This window comes from Rhineura floridana, chromosome 2 (genome assembly GCF_030035675.1).
Source record: "Rhineura floridana isolate rRhiFlo1 chromosome 2, rRhiFlo1.hap2, whole genome shotgun sequence".
Taxonomy (NCBI): domain Eukaryota; kingdom Metazoa; phylum Chordata; class Lepidosauria; order Squamata; family Rhineuridae; genus Rhineura; species Rhineura floridana.
In genome coordinates, this window is record NC_084481.1 from 53,074,807 (window position 1) to 53,090,803 (window position 15,997).

Below are 15,997 nucleotides of genomic sequence, written 5' to 3' on the forward strand. Positions count from 1 at the left end.
ACATAAGAACATAAGAACATAAGAAGAGCCTGCTGGATCAGGCCAGTGGCCCATCTAGTCCAGCATCCTGTTCTCACAGTGGCCAACCAGGTGCCTGGGGGAAGCCCCCAAGCAGGACCCGAGTGCAAGAACACTCTCCCCTCCTGAGGCTTCCGGCAACTGGTTTTCAGAAGCATGCTGCCTCTGACTAGGGTGGCACAGCACAGCCATCATGGCTAGTAGCCATTATAGCCCTGTCCTCCATGAATTTGTCTAATCTTCTTTTAAAGCCGTCCAAGCTGGTGGCCATTACTGCATCTTGTGGGAGCAAATTCCATAGTTTAACTATGCGCTGAGTAAAGAAGTACTTCCTTTTGTCTGTCCTGAATCTTCCAACATTCAGCTTCTTTGAATGTCCACGAGTTCTAGTATTATGAGAGAGGGAGAAGAACTTTTCTCTATCCACTTTCTCAATGCCATGCATAATTTTATACACTTCTATCATGTCTCCTCTGACCCGCCTTTTCTCTAAACTAAAAAGCCCCAAATGCTGCAACCTTTCCTCGTAAGGGAGTCGCTCCATCCCCTTGATCATTCTGGTTGCCCTCTTCTGAACCTTTTCCAACTCTATAATATCCTTTTTGAGATGAGGCGACCAGAACTGTACACAGTATTCCAAATGCGGCCGCACCATAGATTTATACAACGGCATGATGATATCGGCTGTTTTATTTTCAATACCTTTCCTAATTATCGCTAGCATGGAATTTGCCTTTTTCACAGCTGCCGCACACTGGGTCGACATTTTCATCATGCTGTCCACTACAACCCCGAGGTCTCTCTCCTGGTCGGTCACCGCCAGTTCAGACCCCATGAGCGTATATGTGAAATTAAGATTTTTTGCTCCAATATGCATAATTTTACACTTGTTTATATTGAATTGCATTTGCCATTTTTCTGCCCATTCACTCAGTTTGGACAGGTCTTTTTGGAGCTCTTCGCAATCCCTTTTTGTTTTAACAACCCTGAACAATTTAGTGTCGTCAGCAAACTTGGCCATTTCACTGCTCACTCCTAATTCTAGGTCATTAATGAACAAGTTGAAAAGTACAGGTCCCAATACCGATCCTTGAGGGACTCCACTTTCTACAGCCCTCCATTGGGAGAACTGTCCGTTTATTCCTACTCTCTGCTTTCTGCTTCTTAACCAATTCCTTATCCACAAGAGGACCTCTCCTCTTATTCCATGACTGCTAAGCGTCCTCAGAAGCCTTTGGTGAGGTACCTTGTCAAATGCTTTTTGAAAGTCTAAGTACACTTTGTCCACTGGATCACCTCTATCTATATGCTTGTTGACACTCTCAAAGAATTCTAATAGGTTACTGAGACAGGACTTTCCCTTGCAGAAGCCATGCTGGTTCTGCTTCAGCAAGGCTTGTTCTTCTATGTGCTTAGTTAATCTAGCTTTAATCATACTTTCTACCAGTTTTCCAGGGACTGCCGCCTTCAGGCAGCCAGGGACCACTCCCTCACGCAGTGAGGCATTAATCACTTCCCTGGCCCAACTAGCGGTACTATCCCTGCTGGCTTTTATTAGCCAAGAGGGGCAAGGATCCAACACAGAAGTGGTTGCTCGCATCCGTCCAAGCACCTTGTCAACGTCCTCAAGCTGCACCAATTGAAACTCATCCAAAAAATCACGACCAGGCTGTGCTCCGGATACCTCATTTGATTCAACTGCTAAAACATTGGAGTCCAAGTCCTGACAGATGCAAGAGACTTTGTCCTGGAAGTGCCTAGCAAATTCGTTACAGCGTGCTTCGGATGATTCTATCATGTCCCTAGGGCTAGAATGTAATAGCCCTCTGACAATTTGAAAAAGCTCCGCCGGACAGCAGATAGAAGATTTAATAGTGGCAACAAAATATTGTTTTTTTGCTGCCTGCACTGCTCCAAAATACAACTTGGTATAAGCACTAACCAGAGCACAGTTGCATCCATCAGGAGTCTGCCTCCATCTGCACTCAAGCCGTCTCCTATACTGTTTCATCGCTTTCCGCTCTGGAGTATACCATGGAGCTGTATGAGCTCTACACAGGAGCGATCATGTCAGCTGCCCGGGTCATTTCAGTATTCCACAATTCGACCAGGGTTTCGACAGGAGCGCCCGCCCTATCAGCCGGAAAACTCCCCAGAGCCTTTTGAAAACCATCCGGATTCATTAGTCTCTGGGGGGGGCATCTTAATAGGTCCCCCACCCTTGCAGAGGGGAAAAGCCGATGTAAGTCTAAACTGCAACAAGCGGTGATCTGTCCATGACAAAGGGATTGATGTAAGATTCCCTACATGCATATCACCATCTCCATGTCCAGTCACAAAAATCAGGTCTAGAGTATGTCCTGCTACATGGGTTGGGCCAGTAGCGCATTGGGACAGCCCCATGGTTGTTATGGAGACCATGAAGTCCTGAGCTGCTCCAGATAGGACGGCCTCAGCATGAATGTTGACATCTCCCAGCATCAACAGTCTAGGGGATCTCAGCAGAACATCCGAGACCACCTCCACCAGCTCAGTTAGGGAGTCTGTTGGGCAGCGGGGTGGACGGTACACCAACAGAATCCCCAGTCTGTCCCCCTGACCCAACATAAGATGCAAACACTCCAGACCAGTGGTTACATGGACATGGTGCTTGGAGAGAGAGATGGAACTCCTATAGACCACCGCAACCCCCCCTCCCCGGCCCTCAGATCTACCGTGATGCTGAACCCTGTACCCTGGTGGGCACAGCCGGGAGAGACTAACTCCTCCCTGCTCACCCACCCAGGTCTCAGTTATACATGCCAAATCGGCTGCCTCATCCACAATTAAATCGTGGATGAGGGAGGTCTTATTATGTACCGATCTGGCATTTAAAAGCAGCATCCAGAGATCAGAGAGCTGGCTGATAGGGTAACCAACAGACCTGTGGTTGTGTGGAGGACCGGAACATGGCACAGCCGTTAACTGCCTGGGCCGAGTTCCCCTCACCTATGATACTACTACTATGTTTGTCCCACAGAGGAGGGGCAGGATTTCTTCTCAGTCATCCCAGAATGCAGAACACAGAATAATGGGCTCAAGTTACAGGAAGGCAGATTTCAACTGAACATCAGGAAAAACGTCCTAACTGTTAGAGCATTACAACAATGGAACCAATTACCTAGGGAGGTGGTGGGCTGTCCAACACTGGAGGCATTCAAGAGGCAGCTGGATAGCCATCTGTCAAGTATACTTTAAGTTGGATTCCTGCATTGAGCAAGCGGTTGGACTTGATGGCCTTTGAGGCCCCTTCCAACTCTACTACTCTATAATTTTAAGTGAAAAACATTTGGTAGTATATATTCAGGAAATGTTAATCATAGCATTGTAAGTTAGCAACTCAGTATTTTTGTAGTTCAAAACCTTCCCAGTAATTGATGTATAGTTATCAGTTTAGTTTTTTGTCCCTTACTTGCATCCATGCAAACTGTTGTTTTAAGGTGTCATCATCATACTTTATCATGGCCTTTACTTTCACATAGATAACTGGAATTAACTGCAATTGCATCCTGCATTTTCCTTGTATGTATAAAAATTAATCCATTCACACAATGATATTAAAAGTGGTTGATAGCTATAACAGGTAAGGAAGTGCAAAGTAAATATTAGACCTCCGAAACATGTATCTTGTCACAAAACTGCAGGTTGTTTTATTTTTATTTTATTGATTTTTGTTGCAAATTTATTAAACAGAAGAGAAAAAAGAAAAAAGGAGGGAAAGGGAAAAGAAAAAAACCACATCAGCTTACGTTAACAATACAAATATAAATACATCCATCTTAATTTACACATACAAATAGATATCCAAATGAAATGGGTGTTTATAGAAATACAGCAAGGGTATTAAGGTCTTCAAACAGTTGTGTTTATCTTCCCAGGCTCGAAGTAAAAGGGCATAATCCAGCCTACCTTTCTGCCAGGCTGCAGTGGATGCCGCAGATCTCTGGCCTCAGCTGGCAGCAGCCCTCTGCCATGGCTGAGCCATGGCACAGGGCTGGCCAGCCTAGCTGACAGAGAGCTGGTGGAAGCGATGATAATGAGGCGTTCCAGGAACATGGCAGGAGAGGAGCTGGGGGGGGGGGACTTAAGCAAGATCCTCCTCACATTCAGACTTCTCCCACAGGTCCCCTGCAAACTCTAGCAGCCAAAAGGCCAGCACAGTAAAGTAGCTTTCTTAAATTTCCATTATGGCTTATGGGGAGGGCTTACCCCTGGGAGACCTGTTCATTGGAGCCAGTGCTTCCCAGGTGGCTCATGCACATGTTTCCCAACGGAGCATTCAGGCGGGCCAGCAGCTCCCAAGCAGGAGAAGGTTCCTGCGGAGCTTTCTGACAGCTCCTCCTCCACCAGCCCCCCTTCTGCTAGCTCCCCGGCATTTGGATTCCCCTGCCTATCTCTTATCAACCACAAGGGTTCATAAAAACCATAAACAGTGTATACTATGATTTCTTAGATATTCCTTGGATTTTGATTTCTTAGATGTTCCTTGTAAGTATTATTACCAGTCAAATAATCCATCCTGACCCAGCCCTTTGCCAGTTCTACATAGTTTAAAAACTTTCATGATTTAGGGCGCAATCCAGGTCATATATATGCCAAGCTGAGGAGAGGTGTATACTGCAGATCCCTGACTAAGCCAGCTGGGTCCCAGCTCAGGGATGCTGCCACAGTAGAAGCGCATGTGCGCGCGTACGCACGCACACACACGCGCACACACACACACACATATATATATCAGCACAGCCACAGGGCAGCCAACCCAACCTGGCTCAGCCAGGGATCTGATGGAGAAGCCCAGCCCAGCATAAGAAAGCCAGTGGAAGCTGGTGCAAGGCCCCAAAAAGGGGCTTTCGGGGGGGTGTCAGGGAGGGACCAAGGGGGACTTATCCCTGCTAGTGCAGCCAACATCCTTCCAGAGGCCCCTGAATGGCAGCTGAATGTGGTGGCCCCTTCTGCCAGCTCTGCATCCACTGGCTCCGCTCCTGCCAGCTTCCAACAAGATGGATTGCTCTGCCCGTAGCTGCAAAGCTTGTGGTAGCTCAGTGCTGCAAGGATGCCACCAGCATTACCATAAATGATACTGGTTTCAAAAGGTGTGGCCCGTTGCCCTTTTAGAAAAATGCAAGCATTACCTTAAGGTGGCACGAGATGCACAACCAGATGACCTTGCTTCAGTATGAAGGACTTTTATAATTTACATTTTTTTTCTTTTTTTAATAAGTTTCATTTCTTATTGTCCTCAGCAAAATCTGATTCCTGCCAATTGAGACTTTGTATGGAGATATTTATAGAGACCATGTGTGTGTTTTTTCATTATTTTTTTTGTGGTCGGGGCTATTTGGTTTTTACCTCCCTTATATGATTATTTATTGTTTGTATCTTTCAGTGTTCGCTTATTTCCTTTCTCCTTAATTATCCTCTTATGCATTATTTTCTTGACAAGGAAGAACCTGCTTTTGCAAATTTTTTTGGTTCTTGTGTATTTTATTAATGTTAAATAAAGTTTTAAAAGGGATTAATGAGGCAGTGGTTTCTTTAACACTCCCTTCCTTACCCAAAGACTTGTTTTTCCATTGATGTGGTTTATTAGATAGTGTATATTATTATTACTTAGACACTCCCCAGATGTTAGTTCCTTAGATGTTCCTTAGATAGTCCTCTTTTGTTTTTTAGTAGTACTATTTTTAAGTTTCACAAACTTGTCCTTTCTGTTATCATCCAGATACTTTCAGTTCTCACATGAACCAACATCTGAAAGACAAGTCACTGTAATTTAGTTCCTTTTTATTCAATAAAAACTATCCTAATGTCTATCTTTTAAGAATTTATGTACTAACACCCAGATGCTTTGCTTTCTAGTTTCCCCATCTCCACCCCCCTAAGAAATCTAGCACCCTGCATGTTGAATACTTACTAAACTGTTCACCAGTTCAACATGTTCAGCTCCAAATTCTCTTGATCAATGACATATAACTAAACAAGCATGCATTACTAGAAAAAGAAATTGCAAATTGTTTATAAATTAGCTTTAGCCAGCAAAATGCCTTTTAGGGAGTTCCCACCCCTTCCTCCCTGCTGAAGAGGCTCTCCTAAGGGCCAGGGGACCCTGCTGACTAAATGGAGTTGGCTGTGGCTCAGGAGGCTTGGAGGGAAAGTGGAAATCACCAAAAATTGGACAGAGGCATCTTCCATGATAGGGTGTTTCTCTGGATCCAGTCTATATTATTCAGAAGACCCTATAATGTCAATAGGTCCTATTCCAAGTTAAGTCTGCATAGGACTGAAGCTGAGGTAGTAATCCTGTGCACACCTAGCTGAAAGTAAATACCACAACTTAATGAAATTTACTTCCATGAATAGGAATGGGCTGTATGTATTGGATTTATGCATTGTATGTATTAACAACTTTGTTTCTCTCTCTCTGTTGTCATACTAAAGATAAGACCTATATTGGCAAATGCTCCTTTAAATTTAAAATAAATGTAGGAAATAATGAACAACATCTTAATGGGGGTCCTTTTAATTCTCTTCACTTCCCTTAAACTGATGCATATGCTGAAATATCAGTCCATTTACCACTGTACTGCACAAAATGCCACTGTCAGTTCTTGGAAAGCTTTAACAAAACCAGATCAGTTCAGTTTAATAAAACAATTGAAGACAATTGCTATAACCTGGTACAAATGGTGGTGGTTATAATGCTATCATAGTAATCTGACCAAAATTATGACTAATATGGAACTTAGTGGTATAAATATTAACTTTCTTACAATGCAATCCTAACCATATCTCTAGAGAAGTAAGTCCTATTGAATTCAGTGGGGCTTACACCTAGGGCAATGGGGTTAGGACTGCAGCCTAATCCATTCCATTTTTTTACATATGAATATAATCAAATGCATGTTTTTCCACACATAACTTATGAAAGTGTTTTATTTCAAAACCAGTAGGTCTTACTGGGATGTGTAGAAAATAAGGATTTCTTAAACCATGGAATGCATGACTTCGAAGTAATAGCCACCTGAGACACAAAGGGAAGCATAGTATTCGTTTCAGAATTTCCCATAATCCTTTATTTCCTGTAATTGAATCTGGATACTACAGAGACTGGAGCTTTAAAAAAATACCTAGAATTATATATAAAATGGTTGCCTTTCTCCAAATTCTAATTGTACACAGCGGAAAAGCATAAAGCAGCTAAATGGGCTTTATTTTATTTTATTTATTTATTATTTATTTAAAATTTTTATATACCACCTGTCATTAAAATAATACCAAGGTGATACACAACAGAGCAATTCAGTACAAAACAACCACAAAGTAATTCAATATACAATAAAAACAACATATCTGAATTTTCAGTAATCAGAAATTGAACTGACAGCCCAGTTTATCTCACGGAGCGCCTTCAACGCCACCAATTATGCCGCCCGACAAGATCGGCCACACAGGGCCTTCTCTCAATCCCGCCAACAAAAACAGCCAGATTGGCGGGTACAAGAGAGAGGGCATTCTCAGTGGCGGCCCCACTCTTTGGAACTCCCTCCCACAAGATCTCCGGCACGCCTCTTCCCTAAATGTGTTTCGGAAAGCCTTAAAGACCTGGCTCTTTCAGCAGGCCTTCGGGGTATCCGGGGAGGGTTAATTGTTATAACTGAAATGCCTCCTGCCCAGTTTTAATATTGTTGCTGCAGATGTGTTGTTTTTTATATTGTATTACTGTATTTTATTAATTGTATTTTAACAATTTTGTAAGTCGCCTAGAGTGGCCATTGGCCAGATAGGCGACGAAGAAATTAAATTTATTATTATTATTATTATTATTATCAGAGACCACAGAGTCTATCATATTGTAAGCAGGCCACAATGAATAATGTTATAAATCTAATATATTTTTAATTTGCATAAAAAATTAAGAGGGTGTATTCTTGAAGGTTTTTAATATAAGTTTGTAAGAGCACATATAAATGGTTTGCATGTTTAGCAAACTTTGTGAAATTTAAACTAAGTTTGTACACATGTGAAACTACATGCAAGATAACTGTTAATGTCATCATAGTGGGAAGAGCAATCCAACTCATGGGAAACCAGCGGAAGGGGTGCCAGTAGAAGAGGAGCTGGTGGGAAAATCTATGGCATCCATTTCACATTCAGGAGTTGCTAAGCCAGCTGAATGTGGGCTCAGCTGGGACATGCGTACTGACTGGAAAGTAAAAGCTGACTTTCAAGAATACCCTTACCGGGGAATAAGCATTCCCTATAGACTTCCATTGTAATTCTTTTCTTAGACCGACCTTTTTCTCAGCATATCATTGGCTCAGACTGGGATCTGCAGGAGCGCTCCAAACAGGAGTTGGATGTTGCATGAGTTGCCCCCTCCTCTGACATGCTCCTGGAATGCCCCTTTTTGGGCCTTCTACCAGGACCCCTTCTGCCAGACTGGGCTTCCCTGGCTTAACCATGGCTGAGCTGGGGTGAGGGCTTCTGTTGACAAAGCCAGGACCCTGCCAGCTCAGCCAGGGGTCTGCCATATCCAACTCCCCCAGCCTAGTGCAAATGCAAGTTGCATTGTACCCTAAATCATTTTGTTGCATTCTGTCATGTGCCACAAAGCGTGTAATTTTTTTCACTTTTCCCCCTTTGTGTTATGGGTTACAACTGGTTCATTTTTAAAGGAAGAGGAAAAACCAGTAAAGCAATCCACTGATATTTTTTAACAAATGTGTAAGTGCCGAAGGAATTCACTACAGGCTACAGCCTTGCCTTTGTAATTTGACTTACAAAACATTGGTAATCAAAGCATGCACCTGTAACAATTAGGGGGGGAAGCATTTTATATTACTACTCAGTAAAAATGTGCATGAACCTAAAAATAAATAGTCTTAATATTTTGTAGTGCACAGTCACAACCTTGCACCCCAGCACTAGAGCTGTGTAATCTACAAAGTCAGAGCAGTAGCAGCATGTGGGATTAGTTCTAAACACCAGTACCAATTTAAATCCTCTTGTAACATCATCCTTCCAAATATTAGATAGGTAAAGGTTTCACTAATGTTGTCCCCAATTACTTTTAAATATTATGCAGATTAACTCAGTCTGAAGACTTACTAGTTTCGACCCCATCCTTTTTTTTTGCTTTTGGTTATTTCTGTGATAAGAGCTGTACAAAATATTGCATCTGCTGATGGTGAAGGTTAGTAAGTGTAATGTTAATGTGCAAGGATTGTTTGACTTGCCAGAACAGTAAAAGAAGTCATGACATCAGGATCTTACATTTTTGATGCAGCACTATTCAGGAGTGAGCAGCAAACCCCATTTTCTTTTCCTCCTCACTGGAAATGTGTCTACTGATTCAGGGCATCTATATATGTGATACTATAGTAAAATTAAAATGTGGAGTCTTTTTCATATGAGTATGTGTATGTAGCCATTGTTTAGAAGCAGCTAGATTATGCAATACATAAGATCAAATTTAATTTTATTTTAGAACAGAAGTGTATATTCCATATTTAGCAGTTCTTCATATATTTGAGGTTTAGTTGTGGCATGTTTCAGTTGCACCGATAGCTGGTCAGACAGTAGGACCAGAGACAAAACATATAGTTGCCAGTGTTTGTGATTCTTCATTGTACAGAGTAATTGTCTGGCAAATGAGATGACACTTTCCAAGATGTCAAACCGTGAAGTTTGTATAATTACTCAGCTGTGAAATAGTGCAGGGTAGTGGTGAATGAGCAAACCTAGATGTCCATAGATGTAGCAGCTCATCTAGCCAAGTTTTGAAAACCAGTGCTGTACTCCTGTGCAAACTCCATTGGGAGTAAACTTCCAAGTAAACAAGCATAGAGCCAGGTGCCAGAGATGCAGCTTTTACTCTCTTGAAGCCAATAGGCTTTTAAACTCTGATTTCCTCCTAAGTTCCCATACTAGAAAGACTTTCTGGCTGCAGGGTTACTAAGCTGAAACTCTGGTACTGGAGTAGAAGTAATCTTGCTGTGTAACGTTTCCGTGTAGACTTTGCAGCCATAGTCAGTCCCCTGAGAAAAAAAAGAAAAGAACCAAGGCTGCAGTCTATGGCCCTTACTCAGCAGAAATTTCCAGAGTAATCTTATTCACATTAGTGGTTGTCTGCAATCCAAGCATCCAATTTTGTAGCCATTACAGACACTCCCATGCTCTTATATATTCTTGTTATTGGAGTTATTTTTTATGTGGAAGGTTTAGATTTTTAAGCTCCCCCCACTCCCAAGTTCTAACACATTCTAAGTTAGATTTCTGAATACCTCTCCTTCTGCCCTATCATCTAATTCATTCAACAAATCAAATCCACAGCAAGACAGCATAAAATGAAATAAAACGAATGTATCTGTATAGATTTATTTATCTTTGGACTGTTGCTGGCCACCCGAGCCCTATCCAGGGCAGTTTTGTATATCAAAATTGGGTCACTTAAAAAAAATTGTGTAGTAGTTAATAAGAACCTACTTACTTGAAGAAGGGATTCGGCGCTTTAATAGCGGTTTCACAATCTCTGTATGCGCCTGTGTGAGGGATCATATTACTAGAGATCACAAGGCTTTGGCACAAGCTTTGGCGTTCTCTGTCAAGTTTTTATGCACGCACATTCGCTATTCTGCCACTAGGGTAAGAGCCATCCCCAAGAGACACAGTTGGGCCTCTGCACACGGCGCAACTCCTTGAACCAAGAAACTAAAATGGTGCGCGTTCTTCCGCGCCCACTGCCTCGCCTCTGAAAGCACAATGAGAGGTTTGAAGGGCGCTCGCTTGGCTGTCTTCTTTCCCTCTCTAATACAAACACATACTTTGGAGCCCTTCCTGTGATATTACAACATGAAGAGCGCAAGTCCTTTTGCCAAGTTATTGATTCTTTGTTTCAAAAGGAGGTAAATGAAGGTGTAGGCGGGGGACTTATATGTGTGTGTATATATCACATATATACATACACGCTCGCTCTCCCGCCTCCCCTGCCCACCTCCGGAGTGCTCTTTGCCTGGGGCGTAGAACGCAGTGCTGCCGCCGCTGGGGCACACGGAGCCCAGAGAGAGCGCGCGCCGACTGACTGGCTGCCCCGAGGAATGCGCGGTATGCAGGAGCCAGAAGCAACCATTCGACGGGACTGGGAGGGGGGAAGGGAGCGGCCGACGCCTGCTGCAGACGCAGAACCCCGCACACTTGGGGGAGCAGCCCGCCCCTCCGGGAACAAAGGCAAGCGGCGCCAACAGCTCAAGATTTTACCGTCGCCGCCGCAGCCTGGAGGCGTGTAGACGGTACAGTGCCTACGCTGGGCTGTTCCTCTTCCCCCCCTCCGCCCGCTTGCGCGCCCTCTGTGTGTGTTTCTCTCTCTGGGCGGTGGTTGCGGCCGATAGTAGGTGGGACCGACTCTGTTGCCGGAGAAGTCGCCACTACCAACGCGGACAGTAGACAGATCAATGAAGTGACTTTTATGGCAGTCTGGGTGGCTAGTTGTATAGGTTCAGGTCGGTTTTGCTGCCGCGGGTGATCCCAAGAGAAGGGAAGGAGGACGACAGAAGCGTTGCATGAGAGACTCAGCCAAGGGAGAAGGGGGTGGAGGCGGAGGAAGAGGCATCGAGCCAGCCAGCGGCAAGAGAAGAGGAGCCCAGTCCCAGCAGCCGGGGAGGGAGAGGCAGTTTCCAGTAGCCGCCTCCCTGAATCGCGCGCCAGCCAAGTTGCCTCAAAAGTTGCTTCCCGTCCGGAGGGGAAGCTCGGGCTTAGGCTGGGCAATGATTTTCCCCAATAGCAGCAGTAACTCTGCGGGCACTGGCAGGCCTCCTTACAGAAAGCAGGTAAAAAGAAAAAAGGGGAAATCAAGTTACAATATTTGTGGGTGGGTAGATTTGGGAGGGGAAGAGACGGGGGAGGTGTCGGGGAGAGGAAGATGGGTGGGGACTTGGAAGTAGCTGGGATTTGCTCTTGGACATTCTGTGAAAGAAACGTCTCTCTTCTCTCTCTCTCTCCCCCCCCCCTCGTTATAGTCTCTTTTTCCTCCTTCCCAGTCTCCAGCCTTTTACTCTCAAATTTGTGTCATGTGTGATCCTCTTTAACATCCTCCTCCCCCCCCCTCCCCGGGAGATTTAAGAAAGGACATCTTATCTCATTGTAATAGGCTGGGCTGGAGGTGCCTGCTCGCTTGGGTAACTTTGTTAAGAGGAGGTGCAACAGTGTTGTATCTCTGCAGCCGGAGGAGCTCACGATCAGGCTCTGGGCTCCCGCAACAAGTTGGGGTTTTGCTTTGTTTGAAAACGACGACATGATTTGGAAATCGAAACTTTAAGGCCGACCGTTTCCGTTTTTACTGAAACAGCCAAGGAGGAGTCGGAATCCCTAACGCAAAACAACTCCGCTTATATGCTTAAAAAAACACCACCGAAAAATGTTGCTGTCACGGGGTTTGATGACCCATACTTTTTGGGAATGTTGGCTCAAGTTAAAAGTCATTTGGGATAAGAATCCCTTTCTTTAGTAAAAAGCTCAATGAAGACATGTAATTAAAAAGTGTGCAGCTATGTCCTTTACCATTCTTTAGTCTTAGGGAACAATGTTTAAAATATGTTAAGGGATTATTTATTTATTTTCCCCTGCCTTCTCCACCTGGTCTCAGACTAGGAAAATTGGGTTCTAATAAATATGATGAACCTGCCTCAATCTGACATGTTGATTTAATTGTACCAAAAAAGGCACATTATAGTAGGCCATGCTCCTAAAACTGTTTTAAAAAATAAGAGGACAATGGGAAGTGTTCTCTCCAGCCATCTTCTCAACACTATATTATTCATTAAAAAGAAATTGTGTTTCATTCAATTTGGCTTTGCCCCATTCTACAAAGCTATATTGTGGGTGGGTGGGTGTTCTGTATTAGAAGTGATCAGGAAGAAATTTGGTTGGAAAATAAAATTTGGTGGGTTTCTTGGAGAGGTGAGTTGGGCCTTTTTCCTGGAAGTGAATCGGTGATTGTGATGACTTTAATGAGATGATTATTACAATGTAATAAATACAAGTGGTTAAAATATTTTATTATTGAAGTAATACTACAGAATTGGCATTTCTTTGAATTTATTGTAGAGAAGGAATAGTTAATACATAATATATACTTCTAAGGATTTTGTGGAATACAGATTTAATTTTTTTAATTCCCCCTTTGGTAGTCTTTGAGGATATTATTAATTTTATAATGTATTTTGAATGTTGAAAATACTAATTTATTTTGGTTAATATTCCTGGTAAATATATTAGTTAGCATAGTTAGTGAGTACTTTTAGTTATTGGGTACCCCACTTTTCAGAAAGAACTATACTAAATGGATGATACAGCATTTCAGCACCATTCTGCAAATAGTAAACAAATGTAAACAAATACTTGGGGGTGCTGAAATCTGAAAAGCTAGTTAATGAAGCCAGGCACTTTTTAGATTCTGTGTGTACATTGATTTGTCAGTGGCACCATGGGGTGTTAGTGATGAAAGGTGGAGAGCACAGAGGGTAAGCCTTTTACTTGGAAGGGCTGTATGTTTTGCATGTGGATGTGAGTCGGCCTGCTGGTCTGGAACGCACTGATAAGATGCTCTTCTTTTCACAGTGCACTCCTTGAATTCAAAGAGCTAAAAGGGCTGACTGAATCGGAAAAACAAACAGACTTCTTTTTCAATGGAGAGAGGAATAAATGAATGTGTGGTCATTATGTGGTCCTAAGACCCTGAGTACCAAAGATTTCTTTTATTGGCATCAGGCCATTCTTTGGTGAAACACTTCCCATACAGGGAAGGCTGAGCGTGTCTGCATTCTCGCCTGTATAAGCTCCTGTTGATTTTAATTTGGGCCAACTGTGTCTCTTGGTCACTCAAACTGGTTTTTATTTTCTCATTTTTGCTGATGTCTTTATTAGTCCATATGATAAAAAGTTGTGTGAAGTTGACTTGGCAATCTGATTTTAACATGCAATTTTATTTGTACTAAAATTGTACTAAACCTTTTAGAAAATTAAATGGCCTGTATTAAAATTTTCAACATAGGTCCCCCTGTGTTTTTTCCAGATTATTTAATTAATTTAGAAAAATGCTGAAAAATACATTAAAATGAAATCCCCACATTTTTGCCATATTATATATAGGCAAGTAATAGAAAGGAAACAAAACTTTTCATGAAGCTTTTTCTTTTATTTATAAATCAAATAATGGAATCAAATTAACAAAAACAAAGCATATATGGTTATCATTCTACAAGTCTGGATTCTAAAATCTATTAAACAATCTTTGATACAATTTTACTAGAACTTACAGTGCAGTCCCATACATGTCTACTTGGAAGGCAAATCCCATTCAGTTCAGTGGGCTCCCACTGAAGAGATGGAGAAGGGACAATGCACAAGCCAAAAGAAAGACATCTTCTGTCAGCTTTAGTAGAAAGAAATTGCACATTCTTTCAATTCTAAAATGTTGAAAAAATGCCCATGTGTCTTCCATATGTGCATGAACTTATTGCTGCTTTAAATAACCTGTTCATGTTAACAAAAGAATGTGTAATTACAGTACTTTGAGTAAAGATCTGCTATACAGTACTTCTTTCTGTTTTTCTCTTCTATGTTAGTCATGGAAGCCAGTCAGCTAGCTCTTTTTTTTATTCTTCAGGTGAGAAAGAGATAGGTGGTGCCTAATCTTTTCCTGTACTCTACTGTTATGATGAGCAGTGAATACTGATCTGGGAAGTCAGCTGTTTAAACAGGATTTTCCTGCATCAGGGACAGAATGGAGCACACTAAAATACTTCTTTTTGGCTCTGGTGAGAACTACTATAGAAGCTGTTGAAGTTAATGGTAGCTCAGTGCCTAATACTTATCAATGTAATGCAGTTGAAATGCACGTATGTTCTGTTTTTCTAGAATATCCAGTTACGATTAAACAGTAATCTTCCAGACAAAAGTTTCTGAAAGTTGATGCTTTCCTTTAGATAATATTAAAAATTGAAAGGGTATTTTACCAACAAAAATAGGAGCATCATCCCATTTGAACTCTTTCCAAAGGTACCTTTTATCAAACAGTGCTAGAAAACTGTTTACATAGTCTGATTTCCTTTCTCATTTTGTGTAAATCAGAAACATTTCTTTGAGACTCTTGAGTCTATATGAATAGAGAATTGGGGTGTTTTCACAGGTAATGCAAATTTAGCCTGGAATTTTGTCTCTTCTTGTGAATGTTACTGTGAGACAGAGAGCAGTTTCTCAGATGTAGGCCTTGTATTTGAATTACAAATGTGAAAAATGCAAAAACTGATTTAAGCTTTATTTAAGAAAACAAGGTTCGCTGTCCATTCTGTATGCAGTTGATATCTGCAGAGATGGTGGAGAAACTTGACTACAGATTTTTTAAAACCATTAGAGGTGCTGAAGTTTCACCCCTTACACAGATATTTGCGGGGAGGGGGGAAGGAAGGCAGGTGACAAAGGAAGGTGGATGGGATAAAATACCCCAGTCTTTTCTTTTTTTTTGCCTTTAGATTCTGCCTGAAAACAAGTTGGTTGTAAGATAACATGTTTTGTGAGGTTTGATTCCCCCCCCACGTCAGCTTTGCCAAGTAACATCCATTCTTGCTGCATGTTGTTACATTTTTGATGACTGTAATATTTATCTTACCAGCATAAGTAGATTTACATAGTTTGCTACTTTAAAGCAGGTTAACTGGGCGTAGCTGCATGTGAGGAATTTAACACTGATTCAGCACTTGGCCTTGTTTAGCCGCTGACATATAAAGCTGTTGATTACAGGTCTGTTCACAACAGAATTTGTATCCTGAATTGTAAATTTTGCTAAAATTCCGAAGACTGGCTTTGTCATATAGAAGCAATGAAAAACTATTTTGGGATACCAGTTTAAAATATTTAATGTTTGTTTCTCAAAAAATTGTTTTTA

The 15,997-nt window shown here is 42.1% G+C and overlaps 1 protein-coding gene and 1 long non-coding RNA gene across 5 annotated transcripts in view; one reads left to right on the forward strand and one right to left on the reverse strand.

Moving 5' to 3' along the window:
• The window catches only part of RBMS1 (RNA binding motif single stranded interacting protein 1), a 177,931-nt gene that overhangs the window by 69,738 nt on the left and 92,196 nt on the right, over positions 1 to 15,997 (forward strand). The window contains exon 1 of one of the 4 annotated variants that reach the window (XM_061608659.1): positions 10,981 to 11,882. The exons of 2 other annotated variants lie outside the window; for them this stretch is intronic. In XM_061608659.1, coding sequence (XP_061464643.1) covers positions 11,616 to 11,882 — 267 coding nt within the window. In that variant the 5' untranslated portion in view covers positions 10,981 to 11,615. Of the gene's footprint in view, positions 1 to 10,980; positions 11,883 to 15,997 lie in introns of those variants that run through there. One more of the 4 variants, XM_061608658.1, reaches the window with a different exon arrangement.
• On the reverse strand, positions 9,519 to 11,871 carry LOC133376475 (uncharacterized). The gene is made up of 2 exons (XR_009760492.1): positions 10,547 to 11,871; positions 9,519 to 10,094 (listed from the first exon to the last, which is right to left on the reverse strand). It is a non-coding gene; the product is annotated as an uncharacterized LOC133376475 (long non-coding RNA).